At 37.3% G+C, this 25,578-nt stretch overlaps 1 protein-coding gene across 2 annotated transcripts in view; it reads right to left on the reverse strand.

Moving 5' to 3' along the window:
- TMEM182 (transmembrane protein 182) overlaps positions 1 to 25,578 on the reverse strand; it is an 86,594-nt gene that overhangs the window by 58,291 nt on the left and 2,725 nt on the right. Inside the window, exons 1-3 of one of the 2 annotated variants that reach the window (XM_036089527.2) lie at positions 4,605 to 4,932; positions 4,268 to 4,367; positions 2,583 to 2,681 (exon numbers count right to left, since the gene is read on the reverse strand). In XM_036089527.2, coding sequence (XP_035945420.1) covers positions 2,583 to 2,681; positions 4,268 to 4,367; positions 4,605 to 4,736 — 331 coding nt within the window. In that variant the 5' untranslated portion in view covers positions 4,737 to 4,932. Of the gene's footprint in view, positions 1 to 2,582; positions 2,682 to 4,267; positions 4,368 to 4,604; positions 4,933 to 25,578 lie in introns of those variants that run through there. The other variant, XM_036089530.2, reaches the window with a different exon arrangement.

Raw genomic sequence — 25,578 nt, forward strand, 5'->3', positions numbered from 1 at the left:
ATACTGGCTAAATGCAACTGCAAAAACTCAAGAGAATACAAAGCCATTTTACCAATTATTTGCCAGGCTGGAATGCACCAGATTTTACAAACAATACTTTGAATTTAGCCAAGATAAATTAGCAAATGTATAATGCCTGATCATTATAAGGCTACATGAAACCAAAGAGTGGCTATGGAGTCTAGTAAAGATTAGATGGCCTCACTAACTAGGAAACATGCGCTTTCAATCAGGTAAAACTCTTCTAACGATATCTATGGCCCTTCTCTTGGATAAAGGAAACCATAAGAAAAAATCACCCAAATACAATGTTAGATATCACTGTACATTATTATGAAGGTAAATGAAATATGTATATGCTATTTCTGTTGTAGGACATACTTCTTCCTGTCTCAGTTATTTTTGCTAAAGTGTTTGATAAAGTCGCTTAAAGTGAATAGGGAGTTACAATATGTGAGCCAAAGAGGAGTCTGATAATTTAAAACAAAAAAAATTGGAATATGGTTTTGTCATCGGATCCAAAAAATGACACAGTAATTATATGCAGTGCTACATAATAATTCTAAGCATAATTGCAGTATAATTTTTGTGACATGCATTTACTACCCATCTCCATCATAATTATTATGTTTAGATCATGTCACCTTGTTTTTCAGGTTCTCTTCTATTTCCTTGAGGTGCAGACTTTTCAAATATGTAGATTCATTTTAAAGTATATATTGTCCACGATACCTATCTCATCATAGGACCTGAACATATGAGTATCAACAACAATCCTAATTATCTATGCAAATACCTAATGCTGTGGAAAGTCAACCCTGTACCATTTCTTAGTCCATTTTACAAAAATAAGAATGTCAGGGGAATACTTTTTTTGCAACTTTTTGTAATACAGAATGATTTCTCCTACTCTTTGCTACGCCATCTCTTCTCTTATCAGTGAGAAGGTCCATGTCACACAGGATACAAAGGGCTTTGACAAATGGGAACTGCCTTGTGCAGTTTTCAGTGGGAAAGAGCATCCACACTGCACATTCTCAAGGCCAAAAGCCATAGCCATTTGAAGCACAAGCGACTTTGATGGACAGGCATGGCTGTGTGTCAGCTCACCTATTTTCCTATCCAGACCCCACATCCACTCCATAAAATGTGTTAATCATGTGATATAAGCAGATGTTATATCCTTCAGCAAACTTAAAATTATAAGGTATAGAAATACATATTTTTATAAAAAGATGAAAAAATTATGCATGCTGTAAAGATTTGTTAAGATTTTTGATGGTTAATCTTATGCATTAATTTGGTTAGACTACCCATAATGGGGGTGGGCCTCATCCAATCAGTTGAAGGCCTTAGAACAAAGACTGAGGTTTCCTAAAGAAGACATTCTACCAGCATTTCCAGCCTTCAGAGTCAAGACTGCAATAGCAACTCTTATCCAGTCTGCAGGCTTGTCCTACAGATTGTAGACTTGCCAGCCTCCACAATGCATAAGCCAATTCCTTAAAATCTCTCCATCAATCCAATAAATCAATCATTTTCACTCCCCAACCCCCACCCCCACCTGTATACCTCTTACTGGTTCTCTGGAGAATACTGACTAATACAAGTTTATTCAGAACATTAAATACATTACTTATTATCTTTGAAAAAACAAGTATTTTTGTCCCTGTTTATGACGTTGGTAAATTCTGAACCAACTCTTAATGTTAAGATTATGATAAACACTCTTTATTAAAAACTTCATGAAACCAGCTGAGAATAAAGCTGACACACTGAGTTCAGATACTTTCCATAAAACTAGACTTAAGCATATATTATGTATTTTCTGTACAAACTAAGTTTGTGTACTTTCCCTAGAACAAACAGTATGAAAATATAAAAGAAACTAGGTAATCATGACTCTCAGTTAATGATATTTGACTATTCTTCTATGAGTTATCACATATAACAAAGTTCAGTCATTTTGTAGGAAAACAGTAGTATAATTATATTTGTATGTGCAACAGCTGCAAAAACAATGTTGTAAAGGTAGGGTGTATATTACAATTATTTTTCATTGTAAGACTAGTTTCAGGTCAGTTAACCCATAAGAAGCAGTTGTTCCTAATAAACATCATTATTTCCACATCAGAAAACACACGTAAAAAAATATCTTTATAAGTAGCTAGTAAATTAAAATGGCTTTCCTTTTTTTTTTTAAAAGATTTTATTTATTTATTTGACACAGAGAGAGAGACAGCGAGAGCAGGAACACAAGTGGGGGGAGTAGGAGAGGGATAAGCAGGCTTCCCACCGAGCAGGGAGCCCAATGCAGGGCTCGATCCCAGGACCCTGGAATCATGCCCTGAGCCAAAGGCAGACACTTAACGACTGAGCCACCCAGGCCCCCCTCAATGGTTTTACTTTTAAACCTAAATTATATTCAATTAGAATTATAAATGGTGTATTAAAAATGGCATCCTATTATTTTATATATAACAGATTGATACCAGAGAAAATGTTGAAATGATATATGTTAAATTATTTTTTTCAGAAAAACAAGTCCCTCTCAGAGGCATTCTATGGACAGAGGTACTTACTAATAGCAGAATCATAGGAAGTTGAGTTGTGCTCGCCCCTCATGAAGGGATATGGTGACAGGTAAGCATGTGCGCAGTTCTTGGATGGTGGCTGATTGGCTAGAAAGGAGACCAAACAAAGGTAGTTATTATTGAGAGAATGAGGTGAAGACTCATTCCTAACAGAAGAGAAATGTGGGATCTGGATCACACAAGCTAAACAAACTGCAGGTTAGATCAATAGGTTCAAAGAACTGTTGAATGAAGGGGAAAAACATCAAGCAGCTCAGGGGACCTGGAAAGTGGATTCATCCAAAACATCTAGCTCATTACATAGTTCAGTGCAGAGAATGCCCCTAATATCACCTTAAAATTAAAGGCACTACACTTCATTTATTTTCACAACCATATCCTCCAGTTCCTAACTTGATGCCTAGTGCATAGTAAGTATTCAAAAAGTAATTGTTTTAAAAATCTAATAAACTTAGATTTAACCTTGATCAGTTCTGATTAATATAAAAAGTATCCTATATTCTATTTTTAGGGAACAAATTGGAAATGATAGGTCATACAAGTTAATAATTCAAATGCATTTTTAGTATTTGGAGAAAATACAAGAAAAAACTTTTATGTTGTTTGAAAACTTGAGTGTACCCTTTAAGGAGGAGTGAAATTCTTCCTTTCTCTAAGTCCTTGGCAAAGTCTTCCTCTTGCACAGTCTGACTTACTCTATCAAAGTCTAAATACTTTTTGTTGGCAGATTGCATGCTTTTTCTCTTCCCCAAAATGACTGTGAGAAACCTGTCAACTATTTCTTGCAAAATTTCATTTCATCATTACTTGGTTACTTTTACACATGCCAACTTGCTGTCAGCTTGCGTGTCTTCTAAGATCTCATATTTTTATTATATATTCTTTATTATATGAGTAAATGCCATATTTTGATATATCACAGGAGTATGTGATAAGGAGACTAATAATTTCAACCTACAATAACCTTCAGGGTAATAAGCAGTTCTTTTATTGTCGAATGCAATAAGATAAAAGCTAGTGATTTTCAATGAATTGATTTTCAAAGATTAATATAATATAGGAAATACAGTGAAAAGAATGCATCATATTTTTAAGAGGTTATTCTACTTCAAAAGAGAACTTTCAAGTTTCTATAAGAGAATGCAAACATCAAAAGCCAGGCATTTCTTGATATTGCCTACAAATATGGTTAAAGCCCAAAGAGAGTGAGCTTTCATCCACTGTTGCTGGTAATTAAGTTTCATTATAAAAAAGAAAAGAATTTTTAACTTTAAAGCCATGAATATAAAATAACACATCTCTATTTCTAAATTTTTAAATTTGAGATTTCAAGGGTTGATAGCCAAAAAAAAAAAAAAATTATTTGCAACACAGCAGTAATAGACACTTGAGAAAAATACTATAGGTAATATCAAGGATTTTTGTTGTTGTTGTTAGTGTATTTTAAATAAGAGCAAGGAAACAGCATATAATTCAGTTTTGCCATAAATATTCAGACTCCTACTTTAAGTTAGAAAATAAAATAATTATTCCTATAGCCATTTCTACTTACTGAAAAAGAATCACTTCATGAGTCTTTTGAAGATGTCCTATCAGGATTCTACAGTTAAGAATCGAAGCTGTTCATTCTTATTTTAATGACAAAGGGGAAAATAAAGCTAAATTGCACTTACTGTACCAGAACTTCCAGATACTGGAATCATTCTCTTCCGCAATCCCATTAAACCAACATCTCCAGAAGAATCCTTCATGGTGGAAAGTGACGTTCTCTATCTACACAGAACACAAATGAAGTAACTTGCTGTCAACACAAAGTACATACCTAAATTATCACATCCAGGAAAATGTTAAAGCAATGTATTTTATCCCAAATAATAATGGTCAGTAGCTTTCTACCTATTTCTTCTGTGAAGAAATAGGCACTCCACTACTATTCTCTGATTTAAAGAGGATACATAAGGCTATCTTCATCCCTACCAAGTACATCAGTATTTGGAAGAAGAAACGCACATTCTGTTCACCTGAACACTTCCCCACTTCAGTTGCAAGAAGCCAATAATCTGATCCAAAAGCCACCAAAAAGAGTAAAACCCCCAAAGCACCGAAGAGAGCCCCAAAGAAGATGGCAATATTTAGTCTCATTTTCAAGTCACTAGTTTCTCTTTAAATAAAATAAGAAATTTAAAAAAAAAAAAAAATGGCAAGACACCTAGCTTCTCAATTAAAAAAAAAAAGAAGAAGAAGAAAGATTTTTTGAGTAAGCAGGATCTTCTTGAGAAGCCTCTCCTAGCTCATGTTGTGGTGGCTTCTCACTTACACCCAGTGGGTGGATTTGTGTTCCCTTTGCTCTCCCCTGGAGGGACTCCAGCCCAGCAGCTGAGAACGGCCAGCTATTTTAGGATACTGATTGAGGAGCTGTCTCTCTCCCATGGGAATCAAAAAATAGCTGACCTTCCCTTGACTGTAGAGAGGAGTATCAGGAGCTGGCTAGAATGACCATTATTGCTGTTGGGTAATCCATAGAAGTGGAAAGAAGATGGGAGTGGTATGAAGTCATTGGCAGTAGTGGCCCAACGTCTTAAGTGTCTCAACAAGCTCCTCTTAATCTAGAATGACCATTACAACCCCAAAGCCAGATACTTAAGACTCTCTTTGAAGACAGATAAATAACAGCTATAAGAAACCACAAAGAGTTCTCTTGAATACAACTGAAGTTATAATTAATTTCTTAATTCCTTTTGGATATTTTTGGGATACAAAATAATCTGTGGGTCAAGTGGTCTAATGTAACACATAACACAAAGTAGAGTCCAGGTTTATAAACTAGACATTCAGATGTATACTTAAAAGATCAAAAATAAAGTAACAAACTATTTAAAGCACGAAAAATACTTTCATGCTACATATGCCATTTACATAAAAACAGCCCTTTCTACAGCAGCTCCCAGATCTTATACAAGTTACTCCAAATAACCATCCCCAAAGTGGACAGGTTAAAAAACGTCTCAAAATATGTCATTTTATGGATTAAGGTGAAAGAATCTAGTCTACTCTTTCTTTTGTTCCCTTCGTTTTAAATAGCCAACTTCCTCATGAGTCATACTTGATTCTTACACAAACCACCTAATGAATCAATACTTTCTTCATGCCTTGTCTTCTGCAGTTGTTTTCTTTTCATGTCTGAATATGCCAGAGAGTATTTTAAAGTATTTGTGTAATATTTTAAAATTTGTACTATCTCTATGGCTACTGTTTTTTAAACATGTATTTTCAACAATAATATGAGTTACTGCATCTTCTGAAGAGGCATCAGCTCTACCAGCTTCCTTCACTTCTTCTGCTTGGTATCGGACAGATCCTTTAAATACAGATTCAGTGAGGGCAAGAAATGACTCTTCAGTAAGGATGTAAGGCCTTGGCCAGTGCTGGCTACACACAGTCGGAGGTGTCCGAAGTTCATGAATGGAATTCTAGGTCACAGAATTGGTGTCTGTGAGGCTTAAAAGGAATTTGACAGTCCACCTGAGCTGTACTAATGCTCAAATCTCTTTTGTAAGACCCCCACGGCATCGAGCCATGCCATTTCTAGCCTGCTATATTGAAGGACATCATTAATGTCCATACAACCCTGCCTTAATTTCTGCCAAGAGTTGCTTCCCTGAAGTTTCCAAGATTAATCCTATTCAGTCCTCTGAGATTGCACAGCACAAGTGTGCAATCCTGTTAGGCAACAGAATTTTCTGATATTTTGAAGAAGCAGTCATTTTGTGCCTCCTCAAACCACAACTGCCACTGGACCCCGAAATGTAGGTCTTCTCTTTTCTAAGCTAAGTTTCCTATTCCTTTAAACATCCCTTAGACTGGCACAACTCCAAATCTCCCTGCTGTTCTGGTTCTTTGCTATAATTTTCAAGTATTTGATTGAAGTGAGGCATAGTAAAATATTCGGGGTAGAGTCTAACACCTTATTACCACCACCTTTCTGATTTGGAGGCTGTGATAAGCAGAGTAATGGTCTCCCAAAGATGTCCACACCCTAGTCCTAACTGCAATCACATAATCTGTGAATAGGTTACTCTTTATGGCAATATCTTGGATGATACAGGTAGGTCCAATCTAACCACATGAATCTTTTTTAAAAGAAAAGTAGAGAATCTCTTCTAACAGAGTGGTCAGAGAAAGAAATGTGACAAGAAAAAGGGTCAGAGAGTTGCTGGTTTGAAGGGGCCACAAGCCAAGTAATGTGGGTGGTTTCTAGTTCCTGGAAGAGGAAAGAACACAGATTCTCCCGAAAGCCTCCCTGAGGAAGAACATAGCTTTACCAACACTTTGATTTGGGGGATTGCTGACTTCTGGAAATGTAATGACAGTAAATTTGTATTGTGTTAAGCCACTAACTTTTTATCAATTTGTTACAGCAATAAAGAGAAACTAATAGAGATGCTATTCCATAATTAATGCAATATCAGATCAAATGAAGGGTTTTTTTTGGGGGGGGGGAGTGTTGAGGAAGGAAATACATCTTGAAGAAGTACTTATTGAGAACTTGTGAGGGTCCAGGCATTTTGCCAGATATTAAGGTTACAGTACACAGGCCCTAACTTAGAGGAGTTCATGCCCTAGTGGGAAAAAATGATTCATTAGAATGAAGCACATAGAGGTTGTAATAATGAGCTTCTGGACAACCTAGACACATTCTCCTGCTCCCTACCCATCCCTCTCCCAGCATTGGTGTGGTTGTGTAGTTGTAGGTACCAACACTGTTCTTTGGAGAGAAGGAGAAATTTTTTCAGGAAGGTTTTATTTTATTTATATCACAAAAGTTTATAGTAAAGATCTATGCATTAACACTAAATCTTTAACATACACATTCACAAACATACAGACATGCAAGCAATTAAATTTTTAAAATAAGCAGAAAGGAGTGTAGGACTTTGTTATTGTTATAATTCATCTCAATTTTGGTCTTTGTCACACGGTCCATCAATAAATAACATTTTCTTAGCATTTATGGCTTATCCAAAAATGTATAAGCATCATTATAAAATGTGTGTTTATTAAATCAATTATTAGTAACCAAACTAATTATTTCCACCATTCATTTGTACACATCTATTTGATATCACAGAGTACTTCTGACATCATGAAACTGAACTTCTTTAGCTCCATTATCCCCAGTGCTTGTCACAGTGCCTGACACAAAACAAGCACTAAAATAAAATAAAAATCAATTTGTATTAGGACTCTTGGCTGACATGCAAATACATGACCTTTTGAGCTATCCAACTGGCAATCCATCCCAGAAGAAATGGCCCTGATCTGGCATGGCCTGTTCTTTGTGAAACTTGGAAGAATGGATTTTAGGGGGGTGTGTGCTTCCTCTGCAGATGCTCACAAACCACCTTTTTGAGAATTTCCATCAGACTCTGAGAAATGAAATGGAACTTACCATCCAGGGGTCAAAATGTGTCTCTCTTCTTTAGAAAATCAGACCATTTGCCTGTCATTTGCAACTCCTCTAATTTTGCATGATTCCTAAAATATTTCTTTTTTTTTTTTTTTTTTTAAAGATTTTATTTATTTGAGAGAGAGAATGAGACAGAGAGAGCGTGAGAGGGTCAGAGGGAGAAGCAGACTCCATGCCGAGCAGGGAGCCCGATGTGGGACTCGATCCCGGGACTCCAGGATCATGACCTGAGCCGAAGGCAGTTGCTTAACCAACTGAGCCACCCAGGCGCCCCCCTAAAATATTTCTAACAGCTATTCAGTATCTCTTCCTCGGGTTCTCTCGGCAGCCTGAACAATTACCCATGCACCAGGAAGATGGCTAAAAAGCTGCTGGGTTCTCATCATCTCTACGGATTTGGGAAGAAGGTCTTTTTCCCTTCACACTCCTTTCTAGTGAAAGGCCAGGAGATGAGGAGAGACACACTCATGCACCAACCCTAACTCATAAGAATCCTATAATAAAACAACTTCATTGCCTATCCTTTATGTGAATATCGAATCTATTTTTATGTTGATATGATTATCACACTGAATCTGCAAGGCCACAAGCATAAGTATGGTGTTTCAGGTTCGATCCCCTGAGAGAGCTTAATTATCAAAAATATGAACTGAGGTGAATAATAAAGCTGATATTCATGAGCATCTACCATGTGGCAGACACAAACCTAAGCATATTAAATAACTTGAATACAAGTCAGTCTTCAGTAGACAAAATATGAAACAACCACTTTCTCTGTGGGCATTCACTCTCTTGGGCAGGGATCTTAGCATCTAAAAGTCTTCTTGATGGTAGGAATTAAAGATGCTATTGCTCACATGAAGACGGCCAGAGGTAAGCCAAGAGAAATCTGCATGGGGTCTCACTGCCAGACAATTCACAATAATTAATGGGTTTTATGTTTATACCCTAAACATTACCCCATAGCTTTGTTACAACTTTCAATTGTTCTCTGTGTCCCCAAGACTAAATGAGGAGGCAAGGTGGCTGAGTGCAGACTTGGGACTGGTCCTCCAGAATACAATGAACCTGGGCACAAGGACAGGATCTGCAGGTACCAGCTCCCTTCCCCAAGTTCTCCCCCACTTTTAGAATGAAGATTTCACTGAATTAAGAAGAGTAAGAATTTTCTTTCATAGACAGTGATCTTGGGCAAATCATTCAAATCTCTGAACTTCAGTTTCTTATATGGAAAATAAGAACAATATTTGAGAGGATAATGGGGGTGTTAGGTAAGAGGATGTGTGTCAGGGTGCCTGGGTGGCTCAGGTCATGATCCCAAGGTCCTGGGATCGAGCCCCACATTGGGCTCCCTGCCCAGCGGGGAGCCTGCTTCTCCCTCTCCCTCTGCCACTCCCCTTGCTTGTGCTCTCTTGCTTTCTCTAAAATAAATAAATAAAATCTTAAAAAAAAAAAAAAAAAGAGGACGTGTGTCAAATGAGTTGGTGCATCACACATATTAGGTTTCTCTTCTACCTTGCCTTTAGCTGAAGATCAGTTTTTGATGAAAAAATTAACAATCATAATATTAAATAAAATTCCCTGTGCTAGCATTCCAGATAGGACTCAGGTTTATTTCAACAGACTAACCTCACACCAAGTGCCCCCAGTGCTCCCCACATCCACACATATCATCCTCCTTCCTAGGCCACCAGCAGCATTTCCCCCAATCCTTTCCTATTTTGCCCCCTTCTGATTAGAAGGCTCTTCTCCTCCATCTGTCTGATGAACTCTTCCTTAATCCACTCAACAAATAGATACCAAGTCACCACCACGTGCTACATGTTCTTCTAAGTGTTGAGTACCAGCAGCACTCCCCAAGGAGACTATATTATACAACCTGTAACACTTTCCCATATTTGTTTAATTACACTCTTGCTCTTCTATAGACACTTTTTGAATCCCTGTGTCTTGGGAAAACTTGGATCAAGAAATGTATGCTCGATAAACAAATTAATAATATATAAACAAATAAATGAAAGCTCCACATTAAACTTGCCCCATTATTCTTCAAAATGTTACCAAGAATGTTGGTCCCTGCATCTACAGTGTCTTCTCATGAAGACCAGGAGGAAATTTCTGAATGCTAAAAGAAGTTGTGTTTCCACAGACCAATATTATTTTTAATCTTATAAACACTATAAATCTTTATTCATTTAATACATATTTACCACATGCCTGTTCTAATACATATTGTTGTGTCCCAGAATGGTAACAGTGAATCAACCGTGCTCTCTAACTTCAATGAGCTTATATTCTCATGGCACTAAGACTGCTTTTCATCTAACCTGGGTACCTGGAAGGCTCAGAGGCAAAATGTACAAAGGTGATGTCCCAGCTTCCCACCCCTTCCCCTCCCTTCCTTCCTTAGTTTTCTTCCTGTGTGACCCTGATTTTCTCTCCAACACATACTTGTTTAACCTGTTATTTTATATATGTTTATGTAAGCTGCCTCAAGTACTTTTGAGAACAACATAAAGACTTAACAATGAAGCAAACAAACATGGACACTTTCTGAAATCAGATATTAGAAGGCACAATGCACCCAGCTAAGAAAGCTGGTCTGGTTTTGTTGTTCCATTCTGAAAGCTCTATGAACTCTTTGGTCATCCCTGCCATTTTCCTCTCATCCTGATCATTTGTACTATCATAATTTCATTTGGAGGTCCTCCTTATTTCCTGGAAATAACTTCCCTTTTAGAGTCTTTTGTCAGAGAAATTGTGACAAAAATATTTTTATTTTTTTTAATTAAAAAACTTAAAAATCAATCTTCTAAAACCTAGAGTATATGAAGATCATTAGCACCACATTACCACCAAGATACTGTGGTAAATTTCCTTCATGTTTTCTACAAGTTAAATAAAACTTGACAACCAAAGGCTTGATGACCATAAACCATGGAAGGCTTTGATTATTTTGATACAGTGTCTTTTTTTTTTAGTTAACTGTGTTTTTTAATTGGTAAATACACTGAAACTTAGCAGAAATCCCAAGTCATGTTTAATTTATGAGTGATAATGAGCAAAACACTCATTTTTCCAAGGTCATAATTTCCAATCCTGATATTGTAATAGTCTTAATTATCTCAAAATATCTAATTAAATTAAACATTCTCAAAATGAAATTAATTCTGATTCACTTAAGTTTAAAAAGATTCAAGAATGACAATACCCAGGACCTAACAATACTGAACAAATTTGTAAACAAACACAGGCATATGTCAGAGATACTGTAAGTTTAGTTCCAGAGCACAGCAATGAAGCAAACAAATATCACAATAAAGCGAGCCAAATGAACTTTTCGGTTTCCCAATGCATATAAAAGTTATGAGCTTATATTTGCATAGCACTGAGAGTGCTTCTCTTTTACACTATACTGTAGTCTTGTAAGCGTGCAAGAGCACCATGTCTAAAAATGCAATGCATATATCTTAATTAAAAAATATGAATCATTATCTGAGCTTTCAGTGAGTGGTTATCTTTTTAGTGGTTGGAGGGTCTTGCCTCCATGCTGATAGCTGCAGACTGATCAGGGTGGTGTTTGCTAAAGGCAATTTCTTAAAATAAGATAACAATGAAGTTTGGAAAATGAATTGATTCTTCCTCTCACAAATGATTTCTCTGTAGCAAGTGATGCCGTTTGATAGTATTTTACCCACTGTAGAACTTCTTTCAAAATTGGAGTCCATCTTCTCCAACTGAGTCTGTTGCTTTATCAACTAAGTTTATGTCATATTCTAAATCCTTTGCTGTCATTTCAACAATCTTCACAGCATCTTCACCAGGAGTAGATTCCATCTCAAAAAACCACTTTCTTTGCTCATTCATAAGAAGCAACTCCTCATCCATCAAAGTTTTATCATAAGACTACAGCAATTCAAGTATAATAATAATGAAAAACTTCAAAATATTGTGAGAATTACCAAAATCTGACACAAAGACAAGAGTAAACAAATACTCTTGGAAAAATTGCACCAACAAATTTGCTCAATGTAGGGCTGCCACAAAGCGCCAATTTGTAAAAAAACAAAAACAAAAAATACAGTATCTGTGAAACACAATAAAGTGTCCTGCAATAAAACAAGGTATGCTTGTATAGAAATTAAACTCTCACAAGCTTCTAGAGACTGAGAATCCATTTTCCAGAAAACTGGAATGGTTTCTTGGAGATTTTTGGGTTGGATTCTTTTTTGTCATATATAATATATTATAGATCCACAATAGTTACCTGCCATTCCAAAATCTCTGAAAATAAAAACCTATTGGCAAAACAGACCTAATTGGCATAGGGATGTATATAAATTATAGTATGAACTTTCATGTATTTTATTGCCTAAGTATGAATGTATTTGATTACAGGGTTTCCCCAGGTTACATTGGGGGTGTTAGGTAATATACAATATATTGCTTTTCCAAAATCTAAACACATCTGGCCTGGGGTTACAGGTGAGGGACTCTGATCCCACAGTCCTAAACATAAGACAATAGACTGCGTGATGACCCTAAATATCAGTTGCTTCCCTATGACCATTATTGAAACAGATTTTTACTGCCAATGAAACACTGTCATCTATCTCTGTGACTCAACTGACTTTTTTGGGGGGGTAGAAAGAGACAGAGAGAGCGCAGTGGGTGAAGGATAGAGGGAGAGAGAGAATCTTAAGCAGCGCGGAGCCTGACATGGGGCTCAACCTCAGGATGCTGAGATCACGACCTGAGCAGAATTTAAGAGTTGGATGCTTAATGGACTAAGCCAGCTAGGCACCCCTCTACTAACCTTTTTAAATTTTGTTTTTTGTGCTGGTTCTTGGTTCTCGTGTGTGTTCCTCCCCACTGCTTCCCCCATCCACCAATATGACAACAGGACCACATCCTGAAGTTTTAAGAGATTATTTAAAGGCCTTCTCATCTTACAAGTAGTATGGAACAACAAATAAACTCTATATGGGTGATTAGTGGTTCTGTTTTTGTTTACTGCCACATCCCTAACACCTACCAGCTCTTGAGGTAGGTGCGCAGGAAAAATTTAGCTGACCAAATAAGCAATCTTAGGGAGTTGAACTGAATTGGGTTGAACACTGCCATCTGCTGGCCACAAGTAAAATTTGCATACTATGGCACACTACGGTCAGTTGTCAGGATTTTTATATAACACAAATACTGTAGTGCAAAGATTTGCTATTTTCACAGTATTTAATGCTGAGCAGCAACTAAGATGACACCACCAAAGTATCAAGGCCCTTATGAATAGCTCACACTGCAGTAAGATCCACTGGCTCATTCACCTCATTAATTTAGGCAGTTTATACTCCATTAAATTGAGAGCTATTTACACAAGTAACTCACACAAAGGGAGTTTTATTACATTAATATCCTTTACTTTGAAAAAGAGTTCACTATCTAGCTCCAGATTAAATCCCATAAAGAACTCAATTAGTGAACTTAAGTGCATCAACTCCTGAGAGAGGTAAAAAACTTAGAATTTGTTAAAAAAAAAATCTGCCCTCAATTACAATCAAAACACAGTAAAACATTTCAGTAACAAAACTGGGGACCAAATGGGACATTTTTTGATACATAAAACTAGAACTCAAACTGATGTAACTTAGCAGAAGGTATCTATTATACAAATACACATCTTAAAGATTTGCTATTTTGATTTAATTCACTCACCCCTTTGCTCAGTTGTAATTCTCTCTTGAAGGTACATGCTACACTCCATGTGCCAGAAACCTATGAATGAAAACGTTCCCTTCTCCTGTCCCTTGGTTGTGAAAGTGCTTTCCATGAATCTTGTGTTCTATGACCTGAATTTTAACATAAAGAAAGACATTTTTACTCTTGGCTCTGGGGTGTGTTACCTTTTCCTTACATACCTTTGCCACTGGGTCTTTTTTATCACTAAAGATGAAGACGGACTTTTAATTCCCACCTCAGATGACTTTTCCAAAGCAAGAGGCTCAAATGGGCTCAGTGTCTACAAGGCAGTTCTGGTTATGTACCCCAAAGGAGAGATAATCCAATCCACAGGTCAGAGTGCAAGGCAGGAGACACATCCATGTGACCTTCATGCTACCATGTCTCCAAGAGGAGAAAATAGTTGGTGTTGCACTGGTGTGAATATCCAGTCAGAAGCTGTCCAGAAAGAGGCCATTGTCTGTAGGACTGTTGAACGTGCTGGTAGTTACTGCCTAGAGCGCTCCACAGACTTCTCTTCATGTTTTCCTCAGCCAAGTCTATTAGGTTCTAAGTTTTGTTAATTTAATTACATACGCAGTATGGAGTAAGCACTTGAAAGTCAGGACCTATTAGGATACTCAAATAACACAACAGCTAAATAACAAAAATGACAACAGTAACAAAATAATAACACCCAGCAGTACATAGCGTTCACTTTGTTCTAGGCACTATTCTAAATGCTTTGGGCTTATTCACCCTCCCTTCACAATAACCCACCACAATAAGTGCGATGATTTCCCCTATCTTATCAATAAGGAAACAGGCAACTCTGCATCTCTCTGTGGCATGGTTTCTTATTATGCTGATTTGTGTGTCCCCCACCAAATTCATATGTTGAATCCCTAACCCCCAGTGTGACTATATTTGGACACAGTGCCTATTAAGGGATAATTAAGATAAAATGAGGTCATAAGCTTAGGTGGGACCCTAATGTGCTACCCCAGAACACAGAACTAAAGCCAGGAGTTAGATGCTCTATGCAGATTTCAGTTCAACATCAATTGTTAAAGAATTATAGCAATATAAAGTAACTTCCATTTTCATCTTAGAAGTGTAGAACACTGGAAAGAACATTCTATCCATATTTCCTCAAACAAAAGGTTAGACAAACTTCACATGAATGACTTTTCTTGAACCCATGAGAGAAGTGAGGTCTAAGGTAAATAACCAACCAATCTGTATCTCTGGGGAAAAGCAAGTGCCCATAGGAAGAAAAAGAACCCAAGTATTTGCTAACCTACTGTGGATGAGGCTGAGTGGCATACAAGCTCCTAAGAACATTCAACTAAAAATTTCTTGTGAATTGCTATAGGCCAAATGTGGCATGCTACAAATCCTACAGGTCCCACACACAGAGGGATTTGCATCTACTTATTCACATCAACAAACCCTACCAGATATTTAAAAAGACTTGGGAGAATCTTGACCATCCTCTCGGTCTCAGTATTGCCTGAGTGCATAGAAAATTAGCCACTGCCAAACTCGACTGCCCTGCCTCCCCTCTGGAACAAAAGCCTTAATCTGCATGGAGAAGAGCAACAAAATTGTCACGTTAGGGCACTGGTGAAAACCCTTTGTAGCTGACAAAGACAAAAGGTTTTTTTAAAAAAAGCAAGAAAGGGAGGGGAAAAGAAAGGAAGAAAGGAACTTTTCCCCAAGAGAGAAGCAGGAATAAGCACACAGTATGAGAATTGTTAGACTGGTGAGGTCATTCTGTACGAAACTATAATGGTGGATACATGCCATTAGGTACTTGTCCAAACCCATTGACTGTACAACATAAAATGAAACCATGGACTTTGTGTGACAGTGATGGGTCAATTTAAGTTCGCTGATTATAACAAATATACCACTATGGCACAGGATATTGATAATCAGGAAAGCTGTGCATGTATGGAGGCAGGGGATATATAGGAACTCTGAGCTTTCCACTTATTTTTTTCTGTGAACCTAAAACAAATCTGAAAAATAAAATCTACTCATAAAAATCTCTCTCTTGAGAACCCCTGCACTCTAGAAACATCAAGCCTATGGTGCACTGAGAATAACCATCAGGGTAATCACTGAGGGTAACTGGGCAACAACAAATTGCAAGCTCAGTCCAACTCCTTACTAGATTAACACACACACCCTCATGCTGAAGGATCAGCAGGAGGGAAGTTATGCTCACCTCTAAGTATATAAGCAAAATGTACATATATATTTATATTTATCTCACTAACTAGTGTCCTATAGAATATGCCAAGTTTTCAACAAAATATTACAGAACATGTGAAAAGCAAGAAAAAAACAGAGCCTGAGTTCTACTTCAAGAATGGCGCTTGCAGAGCTTCATGGACACATTCCCTAATAACACAAGCATAACTGGTAAAAGCTATTTAAAACACCCAACCATTTAAAGTCTAAGGAAATTGTCCTAAAGGCATACACCAAATGTAGAAACATTTAGCCAAAAAGTCTACTAAAAAATTGATAAAAACAGCAGGAATCCTTGACATTTAAGCCATGGCCCACTCCCTCCCCCTGCTTCTCACAAAATATACAAAAATTTAATTCGATCAAAGACCGAAATTTAAGAGCTAAACTATAAAATTTTTAGAAAAAAACATGGGCATAAATATTCATGACTATGGATTAGGCAATGTATTTTTAGATATCACAACAAATGCACAAGCAACAAGAGAAAAAATAGACTGGACATCCTCAAAGTTAAAACTATTGTTCATCAAAGCACACTGTCAGAAAGTGAAAAGATAACCTGCAGAATGGGAGAGATATTAGTAATCCACATACCTGATTAGAGATTTGCATCTAGAATATATAAAGAACTTTTATAATTCAGTAACAAAAAGACAACTCAATTTAAAAATGGGCAAAGTATCTGAACAGACCTTTCTCCGAAGAAGATATGCATTGCAAATGGCAAACAAGCACATAAAAAGATACTCAATAGTATTAGCCATCAGCAAATGTAAATCCACACAACTACCATTGGATAATAAGTGTTGATGAGGATGTGGAGAAACTAGAACCCACATCCACTGCTGGTGGGAATATAAAATCATATAGCTGCTTTTGAAAAGTTTGACAGGTCTTCCAATGTTTAAACATAGTTAGCACCAGCACTTTTTTTAAGATTTTATTTATTTGACAGAGAGACAGAGAGAGCCAGAGGGCACAAGCGGGGGGAATGGCAGAGGGAGGAGAAGCAGGCTCCCTGCTCATGCGGGGCTCGATCCCAAGACCCCGGGACCATGACCTGAGCTGAAGGCAGACGCTTAACCAACTGAGCTACCAGGCACCCCAGAAACCGTCTGGTATTAATGGAACTCCTCTATGCTCTCCATGTGGATGGCTTTCTGATCTGCTGGCAAAAATCTTCCATGTGCTTTCTGATGGTCTCTCTCCCCCTAAGCCTTCTGAGTATGGCCCATCACTGTCTCTACTATTCCCATTAACAACTATTCAGGGGCGCCTGGGTGGCTCAGTCGGTTAAGCGTCTGCCTTCAGCTCAGGTCATGATCCCGGGGTCTTGGGATTGAGCCCCACATGGGGCTCCCTGCTCAGCAGGGAGCCTGCTTCTCCCTCTCCCTCCAGCTCATGCTCTCTCTCTCACTATCTCTCTCTCTCAAATAAATAAAATCTTAAAAAAAAGAAAAATGGAAAAATATATCTACACAAAAATTTGTACACAAATGTTCATAGCAGTATTATATCCACAATATCCCCAAATTGGAAATAACCCAAATGTCTATTAACCAATGAATGAATGGATAAATAAAATATGGTATATCCACACAATGAATGTTATTGGCGTCCATGCTACAATAGGATGAACCTTGAAATTAATATGGCAATAGAAGCTGGTCACAAAGGAAAACATACCGTATAATTCCATTTACTATGAAATGTCCAGAATAGGCAAATACATAGAGACAGAAAGGAGATTACTGGCTTCCTAGGGTTTAGGAGGTTTGGGGGTTTGCCAGGTGATATCTAAGATGTATAGGTTATCTTTTTGGAGTGAATAAAATATTCTAAAATTGATTGTGGTGATGGCTGCACAACCCCATGAGTATTCTAAAAGCTCTTGAATTGTACATGTTAAATAGGTGAATGGTATAATATGTAAATCACACCTCAATAATGTTGTTTTAAAAAAAGAGGGGTGCCTGGCTGGCTCAGTTGAAAAAAAAGAGAGAAAAGCACAGTCTAAAGAGACAAAACAATCATCACAACCAAGCCCAGACATGACCCAAGTATTGAAACTATCATAATATGGAGTTAAAATAACTGTGATGGGGCACCTGGGTGGCTCAGTAGGTTAAGTGGCCGCCTTTGGCTCAGGTCATGATCCCGGAGTCCTGGGATTGAGCCCCGCACCGGGCTCCCTGCTCAGCAGAGAGCCTGCTTCTCCCTCCCCCTCTGCCTGCCGTTCTGCCTACTTGTGCTTTCTATCTCTCTGTCAAATAAATAAATAAAATCTTTTAAAATAACTATGATAAATGTTAAAGAACATAATGGAAAAGGAAGACAACATTTAAGATTTGACACGTATCTTTAGCAGAGATATGTAAAATATAAGAAAGAATCAAATGCAAATTCTAGACATCAAAACACAGTAAGAGACGAAGAATGCCTTTATCAAATTCACCAGCAAACTAAACAAAGCCAAGGAAAGAATCAGTGAACTTGAAGATAGATCAACAGAGATTACCCAAGCTGAAATGCAAAAAGAAAAAAGAGGAAAAAAAAATAAACAGAACACATCATTCAAAATCTGATGGGCAATAATAAATGGTGTAATGTATGTACCACTGGAGTCCCCGCAGAAGACAGAAAATGAGGAAGAAATACTTGAAGAAATAATGGCTGAGAATTTTCCTAAATTAGAGATATACCAAACAGATCGAAGAAACTCAGAGATATTGAGTAATATTAATACCAAAATAGGAAGGAAAAAAAGTAGGTCTATCATATGCAAACTGCTGAAAACTAAAGACAAAGATAAAAATCTGAAAGGCAGCCAGGGAAAAGAAGTCAAATTACCCACAGAGGAATAAGAGTTACAGCAAGACTTTTTATTAGAAAACATGCTGGATGAAAACAATGGAGTGAAATCTTTTAAGTGCTGGAAAGAGTAAAACCCATATGCCATTCCAGAATTCTATACCCTTTAAAGTCAAGGAAAATCAAGCCTAGTCATACAATAAAAAGAAGAGAATTCACCGTCAGCAGATCTACTCTATAAGAAATGTTAAAGGAAGTTCTTTGGGAAGAAGGAATGTGATATGTATTAGAAAACTTGGTCCCAAAGAAAGAAATTAAAATTTTCTTCCTTTAGTTTCCTAAAACGTAGGCTTAGATTACTGATTTTACATCTTTCTTCTTTCTGATATGTGCATTCAGTGTAATAAATTTCCCTCCGAATGCCAGTTGTTGCATTTCACAATTCTGATTAAGTTGCATTTTCATTTTCATTTAGTTGAAAATATTTTTTTAAATTTATTTGAGAGAGAGAGAGACCGCGAGCAGGGGAAGGGTAGGGGAAGAGGGAGAATCTTCGAGCAGACTCCCGGATGAGTGGAGAGCCCATTGCCAGGCTCAGTCGATCCCAGGACCCTGAGATCATGACCTGAGCCAAAATCAAGAGTTGGACTGCTTAACTGCCTGAGCCACCCAGGTGCCCCAAAAATATTTTTTAAATTTCTTGTAAGACTTCCTCTTTGAGCCATGTGCTATTTCAGTGTGTGTTCTTAATCTTCAAGGGTGTTGAAAATCTGATAATTTTCTGTTATCAATTTCTATTTTTCCATTATGCATTCTTTTTCTATTTTCCTAAATTTGTTAAGGTCTATTTTAAGGCCCAGAATGTGGCCGCTCTTGGTGAATGTCAATGTGAACTTGAGATGAATGGCTATTCTGCTGATGCTAGATGAAGTAAATGTCAATTAGATCCAGTTGAATATTGGCGATGTTCTTTGGTTTTCTGCATTTTGAATATACAGTTCATGTAGGGTTTTTGGTATTTATCCTGCTTGGTATTCTCTGAGCTTCCTAAAGTATGGTTTCTGTCATTAATTTTGGGAAATTCTAGGCCATTGTTACTTCAAATAATAATTATCTTTCTTCCTTCTGGTATTTCAATTACGAATTATCACATACTTTTGGAAATTGTCCACAGGTCTTCAATATTCTGATATTTTTTTTAAAATTCATTATAGTTTATCTTTGCTTTTCACTTTGGGAATTTTCTTCTGACCTATCTTCAAACTCAATGATTCTTTCCTGGGCTGAGTCCAGTTTACTGATAAGCACATCAAAGGCAATCTTCATTTCTATTACAATGTTCTTGATTTCTATCATTTCCTTTTGATTCCTTCTTAGAGTTTTCATCCCTGCTTGCATTGTCTCTCTGTTCTTGCACGTTGTCTACTTTCCATAAGAGCCCTTAACGTATTATAGTTACTTTAAATCCTTTTATAATTACAAGACCTATGTTATATCTGAGTCTGGTTCTGATGCTTATCTCTTCAGCCTGTTCATTCTTGCCTTTTACCGCGTTGTAAAATTTTTGTTGAAAGCCAGACATGTATGTATTGGGGAACAGAAACTCAAGTAATTAGGCTTTTAATGTGAGGTTTTATATTAATATTGCTAGGAGTTAAGCTACATTTAGTATTTTTATAGCTGTAGGTTCCAGAGGCTTCAGTTTCCTCCAGTTCCCTTGTTTTTTCTTCCCTGCTGTCTTTCCTTAGAAAGTCCTTCTTAAATAGGGTCTATTGTCTTACATCTTTCTCAGTTGTAATGCACTGTTACTATACTGGAGCTCTGTTGATATTTTCTCAAGTTGTAGGGAAGGGGGAAAATTCTATAACCTCATGATTAAATCTCAGTGTTTTAGTGGGTTTGAAGTCCTTGGATTGTGACTTTTAGAATATACCTTAGCCTTTTTTTTTTTCTCCTTTTGTGTGAAATAAAAAGGTTAGACGGTGCTGAATTGTTTGTCTTTTTTCAGGTCAGATAAGACTCTGATAGTTTCCCTTAGAGAGTAAACCTTTGTCATAGAAAATGCCCTTGGCTTATCTCAAAACTGTTAATTTTCCCATGGGTATATTTTTAAATGTTTACTTTTCTCAAATCTTCACTGTAAGAATCTGGTGTGAAGCTTCTGTTGGTAAATACCATGAGAGTATGGGGAGTCCCTAAGACTGGACTCCAAGAATTCTTAACTCTCACACCAGTCCACTCTCAGCCTCCAGCAATGCATTAAAATTACCATGGAAGTGTTCCTCCTGGTTACCGGTTCCAGCAATTTCTGTTCCCATTAAGTGACTTTCACAGTAATTATCTGTATTAGGCTCTCTCCAGATTTCCAGGTAATGGCTTATCCTGTAATCTCAATTTTCAGAGAGATCTATTAAAATTTGTTGGTTTCCAGTTTCTCCATCTTTTTTACTTACTGTAAGAATGGAAGTTGCAACTTCCAAGATTTTTACATACTGGAGCTGAAAACAGAGTTCTGTGAAATCTTTACATAAATGGAATCCTATAATATGTATTTATTTTTTATTTTTTTTAAGATTTTATTTATTTATTTGACAGAGAGAGACACAGCGAGAGAGAGAGAACACAAGCAGGGGGAGTGGGAGAGGGAGAAGCAGGCTTCCCGCTGAGCAGGGAGCCCGATGTGGGGCTCAATCCCAGGAGCCTGGGATCATGACCTGAGCCGAAGGCAGACGATTAACGACTGAGCCATCCAGGCGCCCCGTATGTATTTTTTATCTGGTCTCTTCAGTCAGCATAATTATTTTGAGATTCATCCATGTTGTAGTATGAATTCATAGACTTTATTGCTAAGTAGTACTCCATTGTATGGATTTACCACAATTTATTTAGCAATTCACCTTCTGATGGATAGATTGTTTCCAGTCTGGGGCTACTACAAATAAAGCTTGTATTGAAAAAAAAAAAAAGCTTGTATTGACATCTATGTACCAACCTTGTTTGGATATATGTTCTCATATACATTGGGTAAATATCTCAGAGTGTAATTGCTGAGGTATATATGGTAGGTGTATGTTTACCTGATTAACTTTTTAAAGACATTTCCAATATCTTTTCCAAAATGGATGTGGCATTTCACATTCCCACTAGAATTATTATTCCATATATCACCAACACTTTGTATAGTCTTTTCATCTGTAGTCATTCTAATGACAAATGAGAATAATATTAATATTCAGTCTTCCAGTCCATGATCATGGTATATCTCTTCACTTATTTAGGTCTTCTTTCATATCTATCAGTGTACAGGTCTTTGCTGGGTGTTTAATTTGATCTTATGCCATTTAAAAATTAATTAGCCTATTACACTGTTTCACAGATGCCAACAGAAGACATGAGACCTCTGTATCAGAGACAAAAGACTTTATTACTCATAACATGACAAGCAGCATAAATATCAGCATGTTTGCACCAGTTTCTCTTGCCTCCATGTTCCATGGGAGTGATGCAGCAGACCCACATGGATTCTGATTCTGTACAGGTAGTGGTTTTTAATCACAACTGATGAACACTGAGCTTGTTTGTAAGCAGAAAGTAAGCTTTATCTTTGAGCAGTGGAAGGACATTACCTCACCTTTCAAGGTTACCAGCTATATAATCAGGTCTGAGAAAATGACACAAATAAAATAATGGTTAGAGGCTTACCATCTTGGTGTGCCCACTAAAAAGCATAGGAATTCAATAGGTCCAAAGAGGATCATCTCTCTGCACATTTTTAATCAAATTTATCCGTATTTCATATTTAAAGTTTTCTTAATGGTTTTCTGTATATGAGTAAAATTGTTATTTGTACAATGACCTTGTATTTTGCAACCTCATTAAACTCTTGGTTCTAGTAGATTTCCTGTAGATCCCTTAGGATTTCCTATATAGATGACCATGTGGTCTATGAATATATAGACAGTTTTATTTCTTCCTATCAAATCTGGATGTCTTTGTGTCTTGCACTCAGCTGGAACACTGATGAAACTCACTGGAAAGCCACCAGCCAGGGTGTCTGTGGAAATGACCAGGAAATTATTTGCTAGGGCACCTGGGAGGTTCACTTGGAGACTAGCTAGGATGCCAATGGAATTTGCTGCATGCATGGGTGCCACTGAAACTTGCTGGGAGCTAAGCACCACTAGGTATTTCACACTCTTCTGGCTGCCACACACCAGAGGAGCAAGAAGAGAGAAAAGCACATTCATCTGGAAGAGCAGCTCCTTCCTCATGAAGTGTCCCCTCAGCACCTTCTATTAAAAAAGTTTATCATTATACCAGCTAGTAAAGGAGAAATTTTGATAGGGTTCTGCTCCAGTATCACATAGCAGGGCAATTATATGTGTATTTGGAACTCACATCAATCAATCAATAACTTTGCCCATCCTCTGGCTACTCAGTTTCTAAATACCTCCTATTCACATTTCAATTTCCATACAACTCTATTTTCCACCTAACAGGAGGAATCAGTCTCAATAATCATTGTACCTATTGCTGACTATATTAATTACTCTTCAAATTCAGCCACCACCACGCTGAATATTACATTACCTAAAGACTAAATTGCAAAGTTAACCTCCAACTACACATATATATGTATAATATATAATATTATACTTGGAAGAAGAAGGCAGAAAAAAATGGTTAACATATACAAGTAATCATATATGTATAACAAAGAGAAAATATGCAGAGCTTCTACAGTCCTCACTTCTGTAACTGCACACAAGGTCATAGTTGATATGATATCTATGGCTTTCTTCTTTTGCTACCTCTTATTTCACTTGCCCTCTGCTAAAATATCAGCTGATCAGAGTTCCTTACCTCATGGAATGATGCAAATCTTCATTAATAAATGGTCTGATTCTGCAATAGTTCTACCTTTTTTTGTTTGTACGTTGTGTAAGTTTTCCACATACAGTCCTTCTTCATGCTATTGTATAACAACAACTCAATTTCTCCTTCATAGTCAGAATCAATCAATTGCTCTAGCTAGTAGAATAACCCCTGTTTCTTCCTGGTTTAGTGGCATAAGGAGGCCAAAATGGCCAGGTGGTGGTTTCATCCTCTAACTCAACAGAACCTTTGTTATTGCCCACCCTCCACCCCCCAAGTGGAAGCATAGCTCTCTTGGGATCAAAGATTTCAAAATGGAGAGCTCAAATTTGCCAAGATGGCATTAATATTCTAAGTGAGTTATTAGGTATAACAGTGAGAGGAGTTACTACCACTTCCACTATTTGATTCCTGAACTATGTCTTCTGGATATGGGGGAGATAGCACCATATAATGGTCTTTAAATCAAAGCATATACCATATGCTTTAAGACAGAACTCCATTCTTTTAGGGTATTGTCTCCCATTTGGCACTGTAACTGAGCCTTCAATAAGCTATTTCTCATTCAATTAGGTCAACCTCTTCTTGGTGATGGGAAATGTGGTAAGATCAGTTAATTCAATAAAGATGATCCTGTTGCTTTACTTCCTTTGCAGTGAAATGAATACACATTGACCAGAAGCAGTACTATGTGAAATACCATAGTGGAAGATAAATACTCCATGAGTCCAGGGATGGTATTGTCAGGTGTATTATAAATAGAGAAGGCAAATATATATGCAGAATATTTCCTTATTCCACTGAGGATGAATCTCTGCACCTTCCATAATAGTAGAGGTCCAATACACTCAACCTTCCAACAGGTTGCTCCCCCAGGGAATGGTGGCATTAACAGGAACTAACTGTTGGTCTCTGCTGTTGATATATTAGGCATCAAGCAGTATCATTAATAAGAGTGAAGACATGCTTTTGAGCTCATGTATAGCCTTCACCTCTGCAACCACTGCTACTTTGTTCATGGACCCATTGAAGAAACACTGATGTTGATGGGGACATCTAAAGGGCACCTAATATTGTCCACCTGATTATTAAAAGCCCTCTGCAGTAGACGTCCAATGGTGGGCATTCACACAGGACAAAAATATCTTCTATATCCTGTGCCCCTTTAGACATCCAGCCATATACCTCTTCTCTAGAATTCTTTGTCATTTATCTCCCAAGTCTATTCCATCTAACCTATTAGAAATTGCCCACAAATAGAGAATTTTATTTTTGGCCATCTCTCACTCCAGGCAAAGTGACCAAAGTGCCACTTGAAGTGCCAACCAATGTTAAGATTTTCTTTCACCACTTTACTTCAGTCACTCCTGTGTAGTACTGTAGTGCTACAGCTGTCTACTTTGAGGTGGTACCAGAATAGCATGCCTATCATTTGTAAACTAGCCTCAAGATTTTTCTTCCTCAGTCAATTGGTTGTAAGGAACTCCCAAGAGGCCACGGAGGGATGGAGGAGATGGTGCAACAGGTGTCAATATTGAAGGACTCCTGAGTCAAGTCACCTGCTCATGCAATTTGTAATTTCTGGAACAGCCCAATACTGATTTCCATTTCATGATGTGCACATACAACATTATGTCTAGGTGAATGTGGTAGGCTGCATATGTCCCCTGCCTAAGGAGACATATCTAGAAAATCTTGCTAAGGTCAATATCAAAGAAATTATTGCCTATGTTTTCTTATAGGTATTTTATAGTTTCATCTCTCACACTTAGATCTTTAATCTATGTTGAGTTTATTTTTGTGTATAGTGTAAGAAAGTGGTCCTGTTTCATTCTTTTGCATGTAGCTGTCCCA

This window comes from Halichoerus grypus, chromosome 10 (assembly GCF_964656455.1).
Source record: "Halichoerus grypus chromosome 10, mHalGry1.hap1.1, whole genome shotgun sequence".
NCBI classification, from domain to species: Eukaryota; Metazoa; Chordata; class Mammalia; order Carnivora; family Phocidae; genus Halichoerus; species Halichoerus grypus.